This window comes from Neolamprologus multifasciatus, chromosome 15, assembly GCF_963576455.1.
Source record: "Neolamprologus multifasciatus chromosome 15, fNeoMul1.2, whole genome shotgun sequence".
In the NCBI taxonomy this organism is placed as follows: domain Eukaryota; kingdom Metazoa; phylum Chordata; class Actinopteri; order Cichliformes; family Cichlidae; genus Neolamprologus; species Neolamprologus multifasciatus.
Genome location: NC_140453.1, coordinates 31,408,617 through 31,425,907, shown reverse-complemented (window position 1 = coordinate 31,425,907; position 17,291 = coordinate 31,408,617). Strand labels below are relative to the sequence as shown.

General features: G+C 39.8%; 1 protein-coding gene across 2 annotated transcripts in view; it reads right to left on the bottom strand.

Annotated features, from left to right (window-relative positions):
- The window catches only part of rnf13 (ring finger protein 13), a 40,610-nt gene extending 30,056 nt beyond the window's left edge, over window positions 1–10,554 (bottom strand). Inside the window, exons 1-3 of one of the 2 annotated variants that reach the window (XM_085134092.1) lie at window positions 10,340–10,554; window positions 4,504–4,743; window positions 4,280–4,360 (exon numbers count right to left, since the gene is read on the bottom strand). In XM_085134092.1, coding sequence (XP_084990218.1) covers window positions 4,280–4,360; window positions 4,504–4,617 — 195 coding nt within the window. In that variant the 5' untranslated portion in view covers window positions 4,618–4,743; window positions 10,340–10,554. Of the gene's footprint in view, window positions 1–4,279; window positions 4,361–4,503; window positions 4,744–9,744; window positions 10,319–10,339 lie in introns of those variants that run through there. The other variant, XM_085134093.1, reaches the window with a different exon arrangement.
- Window positions 10,555–17,291: the final 6,737 nt, after the last annotated feature.

Below are 17,291 nucleotides of genomic sequence, written 5' to 3'. Positions count from 1 at the left end.
AGTGGTCTGATTGGTCAGATCCATTTATGGCCTGGTTAGGCAACAGGCACAAAGTTACTCATCACACACAGAAAGAGTATAAAGCTTGATTAAATCATCCAGACACAAACAATAATTAGAACTATCTGGTGCAACCCACGTGCTGTAAGGCTCAGGTCTGAATCTGACCTGAGATCATTCCCTGGTCGTCCTCTCAGCTTTCCTGCCTTCTCTCTACTGTGGTTTAACAAACAAACTGAGCTATAGTACAGTAATCACAGCTATGTGCTACATTTGCTACAGTAATGATATATTGCACTGTATTTGTAGTTTAAAAAAAATCTAAACAAATACTGATAAGTTTTTTTAGGTTTTTAACTTTTTTTTTTTTAATTAGTCTTCGAATGCAGCATTAGATCCATTTAAATCAGCGGTCTCCAACCTTTTTTGCGCCACGGACCGGTTTATGCCCGACAATATTTTCATGGACCGGCCTTTAAGGTGTCGCGGATAAATACAACAAAATAAAACTAGTACCGGTACCGAAAAAAGAAGATTTATTCATAACACACGTGAAAAGACCCAGGAAAACCAAGTAAACGATAAAAACAATAACAAAATAACGCTGAAAACCGATAAAAACCCTGAAAACTATACATTTCACACTTGAGCCTCAACTCTCGCGTCCGACTCACGGACCGGTACCGGACCGAGGCCCGGGGGTTGGGGACTGCTGATTTAAATAATAGAAAGTTCTTTATTTTTAAACGGGTGCCTGAGAATCATTTAGCAACAACAACGCCAGGCGTAGCTGTAGTCGGTCACCATCTGCTGCCGCATGAGCCAAACCGCGGACTTTCCAGAGTAAACTTTAGCGAGGTGAAACTGTGTCTACTGACCAGGCCCGAATTGGGGAAATGAAAGTGGGTGAAAAAAAATAAAAAATAAAAAAAGGAATGAAAACAAAACATCTGAAACTGCGGTGGTATGCAAATAACTCAACTGCATAAAGGAAAAAGGAGGGAGGAGGGGGGCAGTTATTTCAAGTTGGATTTATTGTTGTCTTAAAAAAATAAATAAATAAATAAATAGGAGGTCACAGTACCCAGATGATTCCTTCCAGAATCACCTGCAGAGCTGATAAAGACTAAAACTTTCCATGATGGTGAACTTTGTACAATACTTCACTTCACTGCTGAAGTTGGCTGCTGCCAACCAGTCACCTTGCACTTCTAATCCAGGTCTGACCAGACGTGAACTTTGATCTCTCAGATATAAAATGTCATCACCAAAGACCGGACAGAATCAAATCTCAACATCCAGCTGCAATTTCCAAACGCCTTCGGGCACTTCCTGTTGTCACGGGACATTTAAAAAGAGGAAATATAGAATCTTCAATCAAATGTCAAAACCCGATGGAAAAAAAAAAAAAGTTTGTCGAGCTTCCTGTTCCTCGAAGTAATTCTTTCATTTCCATTTTTGCTGTTGCAAAGTTCTCCCAAAGATTTAAAACCAAAATTGTTTCAGTGGGTGTTCTTCTATACCACAGGTGTCGAACTCCAGGCCTCGAGGGCCGGTGTCCTGCGGGTTTTAGACGCGTCCTTGATCCAACACAGCTGATTTAAATGGCTAAATTGCCTCCTCAACATGTCTTGCAGTTCTCCAGAGGTCTGGTAATGAACTAATCATGTGATTCAGTTGTGTTGACCCAGGGTGAGATCTAAAACCTGCAGGACACCGGCCCTCGAGGCCTGGAGTTCGACACCCCTGTTCTATACAATGTCTGCCATCATTTTATCCAATCAGACAGTGGAGTGTTTACAGGAGGAGACATAGGCTGTCTCCCAATTCAGGGTCTGCAGCCTTAAAGTACGCAGCCTCAACGATCCTCAAGGGCTGCGTACTTAAAGACCGCTAAGGCCGGAAGTGCGAGGCTTGTGAAATGGGACGGTCTAGCCTCCGTTGCGCTGCCCAGGTTGCCTAGCAACCATGATACTAACAGCTGGAAACGTTTCATACAGCTTTGTTTGACAGAAATGAAGGAGAAAATCTTTTGTTCATTTGTTTGTTTGTTTCTACATGAGCTTTGATCATTCTCTGATTAAGCTCAGCTATTGAACTGCGTATATTTTAAAGTAAAGGCTGTAAAACCAAGTTAGTACAAACGTCACTAATGTCACATAACTTTGCCGACATGTGGCCAACAGGAATGTTTTAATGATCTTCGTTATTAAACATTTGCACATAAATAAGTGACATAATATTCAGTACTTACTTAAGTTTACTCTTCAGGCGCCCCCACTCATCCGCCGTTTTTTTCGGCAAAATTATCCACACCCACCGCCGCGCTATGCATTCTGGGATATGTTGGGCCACGAAGTCTACACCGCCACGTCCTTAAAATTCAGGGAAATTAAGGACGCATTTGAGGGCCGCATTTCGGGCAGCCTTCGAATTGGGACAGCCTTCGTCGCGTCGCGGTGACGTAATCGGCCTTAAAATGCGGCCTTTAAGGCTGCAGACCCTGAATTGGGAGACAGCCAAAAATCTTGGCGGTTGCATCAGCAAGGTACCCGGTGTAAAATTCTTTAATCTGTGAAAACTTTGTCAAATTCACTTAAAAATGTGAGTTTTGCTAACAAAACAAAACATGTTTTATTGTGTCAGAATGAACCTAAACTCAAAATCTAACCAAATTTCAAAAAATTCCCTCAGAGTGATCCCGATGTATAATATTCACTGGTATGGGACGGATGGAGAATCAGACAACATAAACTTCTGCCGACGACTGTCTACAGCACAAAAGGCATAAAAACAACTTAAAATCACCAAGTAAAAAAGTATTTGTGCCTATACATTCACCTTTGAATGTATACATGTTTTGACTACACTAGCATTAAAAGGAAACATCAAACCTTCACCAGTTTCTGCATCCTCAAATCTCACAGAACTTTTCTGTCGTGCTGCACATTAACCCCATCTCTGTGTCACCCTGCACGGTGGGTACAGATATGTTTGCAGTAGCTTTGCATCGAGACTGTAAACAGCCCACGCTGTGCAAGTGGAAACAGCGAAGGCTCTGTTTGAAGCCTCATCCAGCCCCAAGGGGGAACCCTCTGGAAACAAGCTTCTGTTGCCTTGTGATGCCAAAGGTTTTTATTGGCATTGCAGAGGAGCAAGAGTCTTACAGTCTAACAAGTTCTTAACAAACACTGCAAGTAACGGGAGTATGCATCCAGAAGGAACTTTGGAGGTGACGCTGCAGTCTACGACCCCTTTGCAAGAATTTTAATAAGTAATAATTTCCAGTTCCTTAATACAGGCTTGTATATAAATGGCTCTAACAGTTTTACACCAAACACCAAGTGCAAAGGTGTACTGTATGCGTGTTAAAAGGAAGGATGTGGTGGTAAAAGAAAGCCAAATTACAAACACGTGGCTGTATGCCTCGCCCAACTAGCCCAAGTTCATATTCAAGTTGTTGCAATCCTACAAGAATCATTTCATGTCATGGTGCTCTTAAATTCAGATAAGTGTGATCAATACATACGACTGAGTAGAGATCATTTAACTCGGGCATTAAACAGAAAATACGAAACAAGGCACAAAGCATGTCAATATCAGCTTGGTGTGGTGTGGAAAGCCTTTGTACGATAACAACAAGCGAGCTCTTCACTGTGGGAAGCACCACAATAACCCGCTTAGGCAGCAGACATGAATCACCCCTTCTGTTTGGGAGCTTTGTAGGAGAACCACTGAGAGGACTGCTGGTTGCACAGTGTCATACAGAAGCCTCACAACAACACAGATCATTACAATCCTCAACACTAAGCAACAATGGTTAACAGCACCTTCACCACATATAATTAAATCTTAACAGCCCTTCATTTGAGCCCATCTGGGGTGTGATCTGTAAGTCTCTGTAGCAGAGTTGCACGTTTTATAAAAATCAGCTTTTTATGTTGGCAACTAGTTTGTTTTCTATTGATATTTCCACTGTTTTCATAAACTTAGTCACGTTAATGCAATTTTAGAAGCATTAAAGACTACACCCATTTAAAAGGTTTTTTCTGTCACATGCTATCACACGTTTTGTACAACCAGGTTTTGTTCTGACTGTACATGTAACGATCTTTACTTTGCTCAGATTTCAGGACATGTAAAATAGTTTTCTCGAGTTTGGGAACTTTGCATCTCAGCTGTTTAAACTTTAATCCAATGGAGCTGTAAAGTGAAAAATTCCCAGCAAACATCTAAGCCAGAAGTCATAAAAACAAACCTGGTGCCTCTTTGCACTCACCTTAAGTCCATCGCTGGGGAGCCGGTAGCCAAACCTTGCGGGCAAATCATCAAAGGTGTCCGTTTTGTTGTCAAATGAGAACTGAAAGAAAGGAAAACTAATTCACCAGCAGTTCAAGACACTTATGAAAACATAAAGAGGCAGGTTTCGTTTCTTAATCTAAGGGTTTTCCTTTAAGAAGCATAACTGGTCTTCCAAATGCGTTTGTGTAAAGGATTACTTACAGCAGTGATGTCGGCCTCCACGGGCAACAGGTTGAGGAAGGCGAAGAGCTGAACGGTGAAGATGGTGTAAATCTGTGTGGCCGACAGCATCAGCATTCCCAGGGACAGCAGCATCTTGGCATCACTTTGCAACCCCCAGCTGCTAAGCCACTCACTTATAACGACACGAAGCAGACACACAAATGACCACGCACGCTGGCCTGTAGCTGGACCCCGAAACGCCAACTGTTGTGGTCACACCTGGAAACGACATTGGTGTACACTTAGACCCATTTTAAAAGCCTAAACACCAACAGCTTCATTTCAAACATGAACCAGGTGAACAGGACAATTACATCATATCCATGGTATTATTTCACCAAATCTGGCAACCTCAGGCACACTAAGCAGTCATATGACTATGAACTCCAAAGTCAACCCAGATTCTGCCCATCAAGCCATCGACACCTTCACGCAAAACAAAAAGGGTGGTGTGTTGACCAGTCGCAGACAAGAACAGGTCTAACGAGGAGCAAATGATAAAACTAAATAAATGAGAACTTAACACTTAACATAACAATGGGTAAAAACACAGGTGAATGCAAAAAACTACATAAAAGGGATACTGAAGGTAGGGAGAAAAGGGGGGGGCATTGGGGGAGGGAGGGGTGGCGTAGCAAATTTCAGAAAAATGGCAAATTTGCAAGGAACAACTCGGAAAATAGCATTTTTTTGTCCAGGAAACTCCGTGCTTCACACATCAGGTTTACTGTCCACCATGCCAATATTAGAAGACCTAATTAAATTATACTTTTTAAATGGACTTAGCAAAAAATATTTGTGATTTTAGCTCAGTATCACCACATTATCATAAGCACCCAGTCTTTAAAGAAACTTTGTGAATCGGGTCTACTCAGAAGTAATGATTTGAATGAGGTGATAGCCTTTGTATGAAGAACTACAGCACAGTGGACTGATGTAAGAATATTGCTGGTTGATTATTATATCTCTCTGAATTTTACACCCTTCCCCCCAAAACGACAAAATCTTCTATTAGGTCAACAGGAAGCTTTAAAAGAGGCCTCCAGGTCTATAGAGGCCTATAGAACAAAAATATGGATCTGAAAATGCTTACAGCCAGAAGACTAAATAAATAAATAAAGCAGGGAATAAAGTTTATTCCAGGGTTTAGACAGTTCGTAGAAACTAGACCCTCTTAATGTCCAAAGACCTTCTAGGAATCAGGTTGTTCTCTTAGAAGAGAACTGACAGATCAGCAGACAAGTCTTTGATATATGTTCACAAGTCAATCCTTTAATAACACTGAAAGCCAACAACTAAACCAGACGCTGCTTTCTTAAATTCAAAATGCTTTTTTTCCCCATAATTTAGTCCACAGCAGAGTTCAAAGTGGCCAAGTATCAGGTTTGTCAAACACATGAGCTACAGTGCCTGTCAGGTTTCATCCGTCGACATATTAGACTGTGTGATGACGCTTTCTAATGCTTAGAGATTGCTGCAGCAATGCATAAGCATAATGTATAAGCCTCTGCCTGAGTGTAGTCTTACTCCATTTCCAGTACATCCGGTAAACACAAAGCATTCATTTTGAATCTGAGTGTAATTTTGTGTAATATCTGTTAATTTTGAAGAATCATACACTTAATGTTTTTGTCAAGGACAAAAAGACAACTTATCAACTGTAGCACCTCCCCTGTGTCTCCTTTCATTGCTCTTATTAATAAACTTTACAGACAAGTGTGAGCAGGGTATAAATCCCAGGTTTAGTATCAGAAAATCTTTTTTTTTTTTCTTTTGGATGCTGGGAGGGACCCTTATTGGGGGGCAAACAAAGACAAAAAGCATGACTTTCAGGTTGCTGCTGGAGCAAATTTTCATTAGATTAGAATATCATGTTGTTTTCTTTTAGTGAGCTTCATCGAGCTAAAAGGGATCAAGGTCACAAAGTGGAGGGGAGCATGTGATTTGGTCAGGAGAAACTAAGAGCTGAAGGCCTTCCAGGCTTAGGTGTTATTGCCGAATTGGAAAAGCAGTTCATGAGGAGTTTCAAGTTTACTGTGAGCCTTTCAGAGAAAATGTTTTCTAATCAGATCAATACAGGAAGAGCGTGTGAGTCAGAAGGATGTGTATGCGATGTGAACTTTTGATCTTACGTGTATGCTTAAGATGTAACGCACTGACAGACTAATGCCACATGTCTAGTTTATCTAGATTACTGTAGCAGCGATGCTGGGTACAGATGGGCACTAACAGCTTTAGCAACACCAGTTCTCACTTATTATTAAGGTACTCTATGTAAACTTGAGACTTGTAGCATTATTGCCTCGAAGTAAACTTTTTTAATCATTATAATCTGGAAGTACAAAGTGAGTTTAATAATAACGTTCTCTTTTTCCTTTCCTAAAATTAGTGATTTAAATGTACATAAAAATATCTGCTTGTACAAATAACAGGCAAATCTTCTTTCAATCTGAGCTACAAACAAACTATTGTGGATTTAATCATGAATCACGCCCATCTTAGCCATCCAATCTGCACAGTCACTTTAAATTGTTTACTTCTGAGCTCTGATTACTTCTGTGTGAAACAAAAGTGCTGTTATGCAACTTTCCCTACTGTCCTACTAATGCTGCTGCCGTTTCCCACAAAACAAGGTTTTACTGAGCACCTCAAGTACAGCATGTTGCTTTGTGAGGGCAGAGCCTGATGCCCTCAGCCAAGTCAAACAATCTCAAAACAAAAGTACTTTTAATCAGAGAGATCTGAAACTTTTGGTACTTTCTCTTTGGCTTCGCCTTAACTTAAGTAACTGTTTCCAGCCAATCAGGACTCATTACGAGTTTGTCTTGTTCTCTTTTAGAGAGCTAGATAGACAGATATAATATGAGATGTTTTCTTTAAAGACAATTTCAAATAATGAGGTTAGCATAAGTAAAGTAATCCCCGTGAGGCGCAAGCTCTGAATACTCAAAGCCTGCATGAAAACCTAGTTTAAGATGACTTGCAGAGCTTCTCTAGTGGAGTCCATGAAATGTGTATATAGAGCTAGAAAGAGGCATAATAAATCCCCTTTACTATGCAAGTCTTGAAAAGAATAATTCTTTTGTTCACACAAAAAAGCAAAAAACTATTTAAAATTTTACATTAATTAAAAATTCAGTTTCTTCTATCCACTTAATATTAAATCAGGAATGTACCCGTACTTACATAGCATCTTTCTACCCAGCTGAGGACCTAGAGAGGTTTCTACTAAAAAGGTCATTCACCCAATCACACACACATTCATACACCACTTACATCTATGCCTAAGAGCTTTCTAACATTCATATACGCTCCAGTAGATGCAACATGAGATTCAGCATCTCGCCCAAGGTTACTTCAGCATGTGGACTGAAGAAGTCAGGGATCGATCCACTGACTTTCATTTGGTAGATATTCTGCTCTGCCACCCAGGACCAGTGGATCCACCAGTGAGCCCACTTTACAAGTAGGGCTGTGCAATATGACCAAAATCTCATATCCCGATATAAGAATTCTATCGATATCGATATAAATCACAAAAATGTAACATTTTCTGTAAATTCTGTGAATCTCGGGCAGCTCGACTTGCGGGAAGTGTTTCCAGCTGCGCGTCATGTAGCTGGAGTCGAGTGTTTTAACCGATGCATGAAACGATACATTTTTAGACATAAGTTGTAACGGCCGCCGTTTTCTTTGAGTATTTATTACGCCGCGTGCTGCGGGGAAAAGCCTGTTCTAACGTTTGAGTCTAAGGTTTATTTTTTAGTACCTGGCGGCTCTTTTTTACTTCTCATCCGTAAATAATCTGCTCTTTCACGTGATTCAGTTTATTTTGTCTCAACAGGATCTTGAGCTTTATTGTGAAAGGTTTATGTGAGACATAAACAAGCGGACACGCGATGGTTTTACCGTTGTTGTTGCAATGCAAAAACAAGCGCTTGTCTGTCTGTAGTGTGGTTATATTAAATATAAGAGAAAGAGAGAACTTTAAGAAATTAATATAGCCACTACAGTGATCATCAAAACCATGAAAAAATATTGCCGTAAACAGTTTATTTTGCGACACCATGAAACAAACGATAGCGTAAAATGAAACAATAGTTTTTATATTGTCATCCGATATATATCGTTATATTGAACAGCCCTATTTACAAGCACTCTTTAAGTAACTTAACTCTGTTAACATTTGTGAAGAGAAGACTAGTTTACGTTGTGTCACGGTAGCACAAAGCATTCACATGGTACAGCTGTCTGCACACAGAAAAATCAGCTCTGCAGCAGTTTACCGTGTGTACTTCACATTATCATAACCCGTCAACCACATTGGGCTAGAGAGGAAATTCAAATGGTTCCTGAATGATGAGAATTATTTTTTCATTTTACAGCCAAACTTACAAAATAACTCCAGGCAGCATGTGTGATACTTGGGTGTTAAAGGATTAACAAGGAATGCAACTAAAGACTGAGCTAAGAGCTAGGGTTACAAGAGCTGCCAGAATCTGCTTCCATCATTCTGTCTGACTGACAACCATCTCAAGAGAAACCTCCACAAACTGAGCTCTCACACGAACCTAACACAGGTGACAAAGGTGAAGCCATGGAGTTGAGAGTTGGGAATCCGCAACAACATGCCAACGGTGAGGAGATGGCAATCAAGGTTGAATGTGTGAAGACCAAACACACCCACAGCTGCACACTGAAATCAAATCCTACTTCCGTCACCTGTATTAGGTATAATTGAGAGCAGGGTTTGTGGAGGATATTCTATCAATAAAGTGGTGTGATGCAGAAAGCTACTAAGCCTCATAACTTTGTGGTCAGCTTTTGGCTGGCCAGAAGAAAAGTCGCTTACGTCAACTCCAAGAATTTCATCCATCAAGATGAAATAAAAATATGACATAATATTTTTGCTGTCATCACACTGTACCCTGGTCCTGGGTCTAGTCCTGGATCTCTGAGGACTCCACCCAACACGATGTGTTTTAAAGTTAGGCATTACACCTAATGAATTCACAAGGTAAATACTTTTATGCGTTATTATTTAATGATCCATGACATACAGACTTAAAGCCGCCTATCTCAGTGATGCATAGAAAAGATGAGCTATGGCGGTACATACAGTACAACATAAACTTGTAACCCAACACTAAGGTTTATTTGCACAACGTGATAGAGCTATCGATTAATCCAAAGAAAAAATGTTCAAAAATGCTTTCTTACCAGTCTGCATTCTCAACGACAACAGCTGCTTACAACTATTAGATCCAAATCCAACAAATTATTAGCAAGTAAGGTGAAAACTGTGACAGCATAGCCAGAAAAAAAAAGACTAAACCGGAGTAAAATAGTAGTTTTCTTTCTTAATAACTAAAAAAAAAGCTCAAAGGGGAAGTGAAAGCAACATCGCGGTGACCTGCACATGATGACTAAACATCAAATGACAGCAGCATTTTACGGAAAAGTCTCGTGCAATGACGGCAAGATGGACATATGTAATTATTAGTGTGCTTGACACGAGTGACATGAGGAAACACACTCCCCAATTTTTTCAGCGACACATCATAAAACAGTTTAACCAACCCCAAGAGAATAATTATACCCTTTACACACAAGACAGTTCCTCCCACGATAATGACAGCGGTAATGTCAAACACTTTAAAATAGAAACGCTTTTTGCGGATGTAGCTGTGTACATAAATAAATCAGAGAGGACACCCTAAAAGGTGTGCAGCTAGCTACAAAAACAGAGCGTCCCTCTACAATGCTTAGCATTAGGTTAGCATGGGTGGCTAGTCCGCTTCTCCCGGGTGTTTACCTTTATTTCTGCTTGCGCGTTTATCTCGTCCAGGAACTGAGCTGCTGACAGCGACATAGCTTTCCTCTGCTGTAAGCTGTGTAAAGATACATATGCAAGTTCAAGGTTTTGATATACTACATTCCGTTAAAGCGGAGGGTTAAAAAACCCGACCGTAAACAGTTTAATCCCTCCGCTAGCTTCTTCTTTCAAGTGAGAACGCACACTTCCGCTACTCTACTTCCAGCTTCTGATTGGATAAAGCACCTGTCAATCGTCAGTTTTTCCGGAAGTGACTCAAGACGTAAACAGATCCACGTGACGGTACAATCATTTGCCGTTAACAGCCTTGTTGAGATGAGGGGGGCTTGCCAGGCTACATTTAGAGCTGCACTGCAGTGGCTTCAGAGATTTTAGAAGATTTCTTGCTGACAGAAGTCAAAATTGGAAGAAACCATATATTTTAAACCGGGGAAACAAACGGTTCTTCTTATCGCCACAAAAGTTAGCATCCGCCCCCTCAGAATACAATGGACTCACTTTTAAAACTCTAGCACCCTCTAAAGAAAAAGGGGTGCATCTTTTCTTTTTTCAAAGGATCATTGGTTGTAGTTTTTATCTATTTGTGCGTTTTTATACACATGTCAGAAAATAGTTGTGAAATAGAAAATAGTTGTCACTAAAAGTAAAGTACTGTATACAGCACTGACTAAAACAATAAACCATTTATAATGAGAAATGCCACTTTAAGTAATATTTTTTAATTACCTTATCTCGCTTCTGATGAACCACAGCTACAACACATGACATATTAATTAGACCATCTCATTAGACTGATCATCAAGGAGGGCAAGCACCTCTAGTAAAGCAGATGTTTTGGCTGTTTTCTCATCCAGATAACACAATGCCAAAGAAGAACAGTGATTTGAAAGAAGCAATTGCTGCTGCCCATCAGCTTAGAAAGGGTTTATAAAGGTATTTCCAAACAATTTGAAGGCAATCATTCTTGACTGAGAAAGCTTACTAATGAATAGAAAGCATTTAATATACCTGCAAATCTTTCCAGAAGTGAATGTCCCAGCAAATTCACTCCAATATCAGGTCAGATCGTGCAATGCTCAGAGAAACTGCAAAAAAAAAAAAAAAACGTACAGGGGACTATACAGGTTTTGGGGAGTATAAATAAATAAATAAATGTAGAGTAAATGTTAAAGATGAACATGTATGGATTGTTTGTAAAAGTTGCCAGGAGAATGCCTCTTCTCTCTAAAAAGAACATGGTAGCTCAACTTAGGTTTTCAAAGTTGAAATAATGCACAGCAAAAACAAAATACAGCATATCAGCACAAACACCCCATACCAACTACCAGCAAAAAGATGCAATGCAGTTTTTAAGACCTTGAAACATCATTGCATATATTATCATCCACGCTCTAGATATCAGCACCAAGGTATTTTCCTCAGCTCAGAACCCACACATATGGTTCCTAATGTACAGTGCTCTCAAAAAGTGCAAAAAAAGAAGCAGATTTCATCTTCAGCTAAAACACATCTTTGTTTTAGCTGATTTTAGCAGTGGTTAATAAATTTCTATGAACACTTTGGGGTTTTTTTGTCTTTGTTTGTTTTTTGTCTTTGTTTCTCATCCAAACATGCAGTGTCCAACTCTCTTGCATTTAGCACCCGAAAATCCCCAAACTAAATCAGACAGCAGATAGATGACTTTCGTTGTCAGCATGGACAAATGTTTCTGTTTGGCTTTTTATATTTTACTGTGAAGCTCATTAATTGGGCTAATTGGGCTTTAGGATGGTTACAGAGATCAAAAAAGTATTAGACACAGATGTCAAAACAGAGGCACAGAAATATGCTTTTACCTTAACCTAATATTGGGGGTAAAGCATTTACTACATGTTCACAACTTTGTTTTATGTGGCCAAACTTCATCACTCTTCATACCATGATGGAAGATTGCTGGGGACTCAATGACAGGACACAGGTGAATGATTCAACAGGTTTAAATGATCAGTTTCAAGACAATAATCAAAGGTGGTTTTCCAAAGACCAGGACTTCACTCAGGTAAGTATTCTGCATCTATTCTGGAGTGTTGTGGTTCCAGAGTGAACAGGTGAGTCTCCAACTGAGACTGAGAGAGAGTGGGTCACGCAGATATTCAGGAAAGTTTCTAAACAGGCAGGAAGGAGGAAGAAGACAAGCAAGTAAGTCCCAAGATCAAGGTCAGCAAGTTGACAGGTAAGTGTTTTAAAGTAGAACGTGGCCCTGAGGTATACTGCCACATGGAGCAGAACAACAGTCTGCCAATAAGTGGAGAGGGCAGTAAGTGGAGATGGGACCACACCCTAGTCCTGGAAATGTCACAACACACACACACACACAGAGAAAGAGAGAGAGGTAGAGACGAGTAGAATATAAAGAGTTGTAAAAAAGAAAGATAGTGGTTCTGCACCTAGAGGGAGGAGGGCACCATGACTCCAAATTGTAATTACTAGATCTTAAACTGCTCTTTCATTTTCTACACCTATTTGCCTTTCCAACCCTACAGTTATGTTATTGTTTCCAAGCTAAGCCCAACCATAAAGGACAGGTTAGAGTCATGTGTTGATAGATGCACTGAAGGAGGCATGCCTGTTTCAGTTTTTCATCTTAGTGAATCTTCAGGGTAAGAGATGGGGCACATTACTCAAAGAAGTTCTGCTACCAGCATCTTTACAGGTGGCATATTCTCCCAGCAATTAATTGTTAAATAGAGGTTAATCTGTTTATTGACAGGAATAGAATCACATGAAGTCAGTATATTAGTAAATGGCTCCATAATGTAGTGGTTCACACAGTTGGCTAACAAGTAAAAGATCTCCAGTTAGTGCACAAATACCTTTGGGGATGCAAAATGAATGGCATCCAGCGTGTAGTTCTGCTAAATCAAAAATGGAGCTCCCTGCTGACCCTTTGAAAATGTTAATGACTAAATAACAAAGCCTGTTTCAAGTTTGTGTTATGCATTTTGATTTTGTTTTATAACCAGGATAATGAAAACGATGCCCTCTTCCGTGTGCCAATTGTCTAAAGCAACAATAGGACAGGCAAAGTGTGTGCATCATTTAGTAATAGCTTGTATGTGTCATGCATCATAAACACTAGGAAATGAATTCCATCTGAGGTGCATACAAGAACTGCTTACAGCAATACGCAGGCACAAATCCATCCACACAAACACCAGCATGTAGAAAAAATTCCCCCCAAGCCACGAACAAGCTGAAACTTCAGCCTGTAATCTCAAATACCACCTCCAAAATTACTACCCAGGCCTAAAGTATCACACCATGAAAGGGTATACTTTTCCTAATGAACACTTTTCATTTTCTCTACTTAATGTCACAATTTAATCGGCAAGTAAAAAGTATTTATTACAAAACAGTTAAAACAGCTTTTACATATTTTTTAAGATCTAAGTTATTCCTCGGTAAAATAGGGGAACTACAGTTCTCATTTTATCAACCAGCACGGAAGGATTAATATATAATTAAAATATTTTGGGGGATATCTTATAAATATAAGAGTATTTATTAAATAAGTAATTTTTAAAAACGCATAAGAAAAAAACTGAAACCTGCAATGTTTGAAGTTTTCATGGTTTAATTAAAAAGAAATACAAATGGACTTAAAAAAAAAATTATGATCTTATGGCACCATTGTTGAAAGATATGTATAATGAAGCCTTTTCAAAATGTCAATTACCCAAGACTTTGTCCGAAGCTCTATTTGTTTAATCTTGAAAAAGGACAAGGATCCTCTGTTGTGCAGCAGTTACAGACCAATTTCTCTTTTAAATATTGATTTTAAAATACTATCTAAAATCCTCGCACTTAGGCTACAACGTGTTCTGCCACAAATTATCGCCTCTGATCAGACGGGATTTATGGCCGGCAGGCACTCATATGACAATTCAAGACGCCTCTTGAATATTATCCACACATCGTGCAACTCAATTCCAGAGGTTGTGGTATCTCTTGACGCGGAGAAAGCTTTCGACCGCGTCGAGTGGAGCTTCCTCTATGAGGTGATGGATAGGTTTGGCTTAGGGGCTGACTTTATTCACTGGGTTAAGCTACTATATTCCTCGCCATCCACCTGCATTCGTACTAACCACAACTTGCCTTTCAAGCCTTTTCCACTTGAAAGGGGCACTAGGCAAGGGTGCCCTCTCTCACCCCTCCTATTCGCCATTGCTATCGAGCCTCTTGCAATATGGCTGCGTTCAGAGCAGGGCCGTGCAGAGACGTTTAAAGGGGCGGGTGCTCAAAGTTAAAAAGGGGCACATTGAACCAGGCTGAATAACAACAACACACATTCATCAAGAATCTAATATGGGATCGCATCATACTATATCACTGTTGTGAGGTGGTGACAAGGCAAAGCAAACATAGCCGATGTTTTACCTGATGGATACAATGTTGCTGTTGAGGGGTTGCTGCTGATAGTGCTGGAGGGCAGGGCTGTTTTGATCTGAGACTGTAGACATTAAAAAGTCCATAGGAGAGATGGTAGCTGATTAAACAAGTTTCATGAGATAATAACAAAATGCAAAGATTGGTGACAGCGCTTGGAATCATAAGGCAACAAAATACTGTGAGAAATAATTTAGGCTCTGCCTGTGAATCACTCTTTGCTTCTCTTCTTCCTTCCATCCCATCATTTCATATATCACTCTCCACTTGCTGTCTATCTGAGAACAAGGCACAACTTGCTATTGCAATAAACTATAATTTAAAAATCCACACCTAACAACTCTTGCACTTAATGATGACAGAAAAATGTTATAGCCCTGCCTTTAGTAGCCTCACACAGCTCCTACTGTCCTTACCAGCCATGTCTGGACATTGTTATATCATGAGTAATAATTTTAAAAACTCCATATACATAAAACAAACACAGGCACGCACACACAGTGACATTTTAGACCTTCAGAATACCGTATATACTATACTATGGTGCTGATCCAGAATCCTTACATTATTATTTATTACTAGAGCTACAATAATAAAGCAATGAGGAGGGGGAAGTAATAAATATGAAATAATGTCATTATGATGATTCCATTTGTTTCACTATCCACTCTGTGCAGGGGGAAAGCTTATTAAACTGTAGAGATACAATAATTTTACTGCTGTAAAATCCAAATTTCGTCTTATTTAAAATATAAATCTAATATAATCTGCTTCTTAATGTATGTTCTTTAAAATACAGCGTGTGTTTTTTAAAATATTATAATAATGCATAATTATGTGGACATGCACATTAGATCGTTTTAAGTGAAATATAATCCCCCCAGAAAGGCAGGAAGAGCCCAGAAACTTACTTTAAAACTAAATATGTTCCCTAAAACGGTGACAGAGCTACAGACCCATGACAGCCTTACACAGGTAGCCAGCAGCTATGACCAGCACTACTTGTGCAGTTAATAAAAGGACAGGTAATGTTTGTCGCGCTGTTGCACACACAGCACGCTCGTTTGTTTCAGTTCGTCAGTTGCCACAAGACAACTTACCAACGTGTACATAATAAGCTAATACTCCTGGGTGCTATAGACTACAGTGTACGCTGTACACCTACTTACTGGTTTTGTCGCATCAGTCTGTGTCTCTGAATTAATTTGTGTTTCTCTTACAGCTCCGGACTGCAAAAAATGCGCGTGCTCTTTGTGAGCTCGTTCCCGGCTCGTAACCAGCGCCTTCTGCCGTCAAGAGCGATCATTGGTTAAATGTGATCATGTGACTGATGCAAGCCAGATCCTTTTATTTAGCAAAATGTGATTAATAGTATATATTATTGTTGAGGGGCACAGACAGGACTCCGCACGCCCACACACATAAAAATAAATAAATAAATAAATAAAAAAAATTTAAAAGTTGCCTCAACAAAAGGGCACTTTGGGCACCCATCAGGAAAGGGGCGGGTGCTTTTTCAACATGTCCCAATTCTTCTTACCAAGGCATTTTTTTACAAGTTAGAAAAGATTCTGTCACATTTCATATGAGGAGGGAAATTCGCAAGTCTATTCTTCAGTCCTCTAAAACTGACCGTGGTCTTGGTCTGCCCAATTTTAGACACTACTATTGGGCAGCTAACATACAAAAACTTTTACATTGGGTTCATAACGACCCCCCTGTACCAGCCTGGGTACAAATGGAAACTGCATCTAGCTGTTACTCATTATCATCAATACCCAGCTCACCACTCCCTTTCTCTCCAACCTTTGTTGGGTGTAATCCAATAGCTAAGGAAACGGTAACTATTTGGCGATAGTTCAGAAAGTACTTCGGGCTACTTGGACCGTATTTGCTAATGCCTTTATCAAAAAATTGTAATTTTGCACCTTCAAACACTGATGCGACCTTTAGCATTTGGAAAGATAAAGGACTTAGAACTGTTAAGGACTTGTACAGTCAGGACACCTTTCTATCTTTTGCTGACCTATCGTCTAAATACGGCCTGCCTAATTCCAACTTTTTTCGTTATCTTCAGGCTAGAGATTTTGTAAAAACACAGTTCCCTCACTTTCCCAATCGGCCTCCAGAAACAAATCTGGATATCATCCTGCAGACGAAACCTCATCAAAACAGACTGATATCAGCCTCGTATAAAATACTAGATGCTTTGGTCCCCAAATCCATTTCTCATATTAAGCTGAGGTGGGAGGAAGAGCTACAGACAACCCTGCCAGAACAGCAGTGGGATTCTGCTTTGAAATTGATTCACTTGTCCTCAATTTGTGCTCGTCATGCTTTGATTCAGTGCAAGGTGGTCTATAAAGTACACTATACAAACGCAAAATTATCTAAAATCTATCCAACCATTAGTCATGCCTGTAGCAGATGCGGACTATCGCCTGCCAACCATGTCCACATGTTTTGGTCTTGTTCGAAACTGAGTGCATTTTGGAGGAATATATTC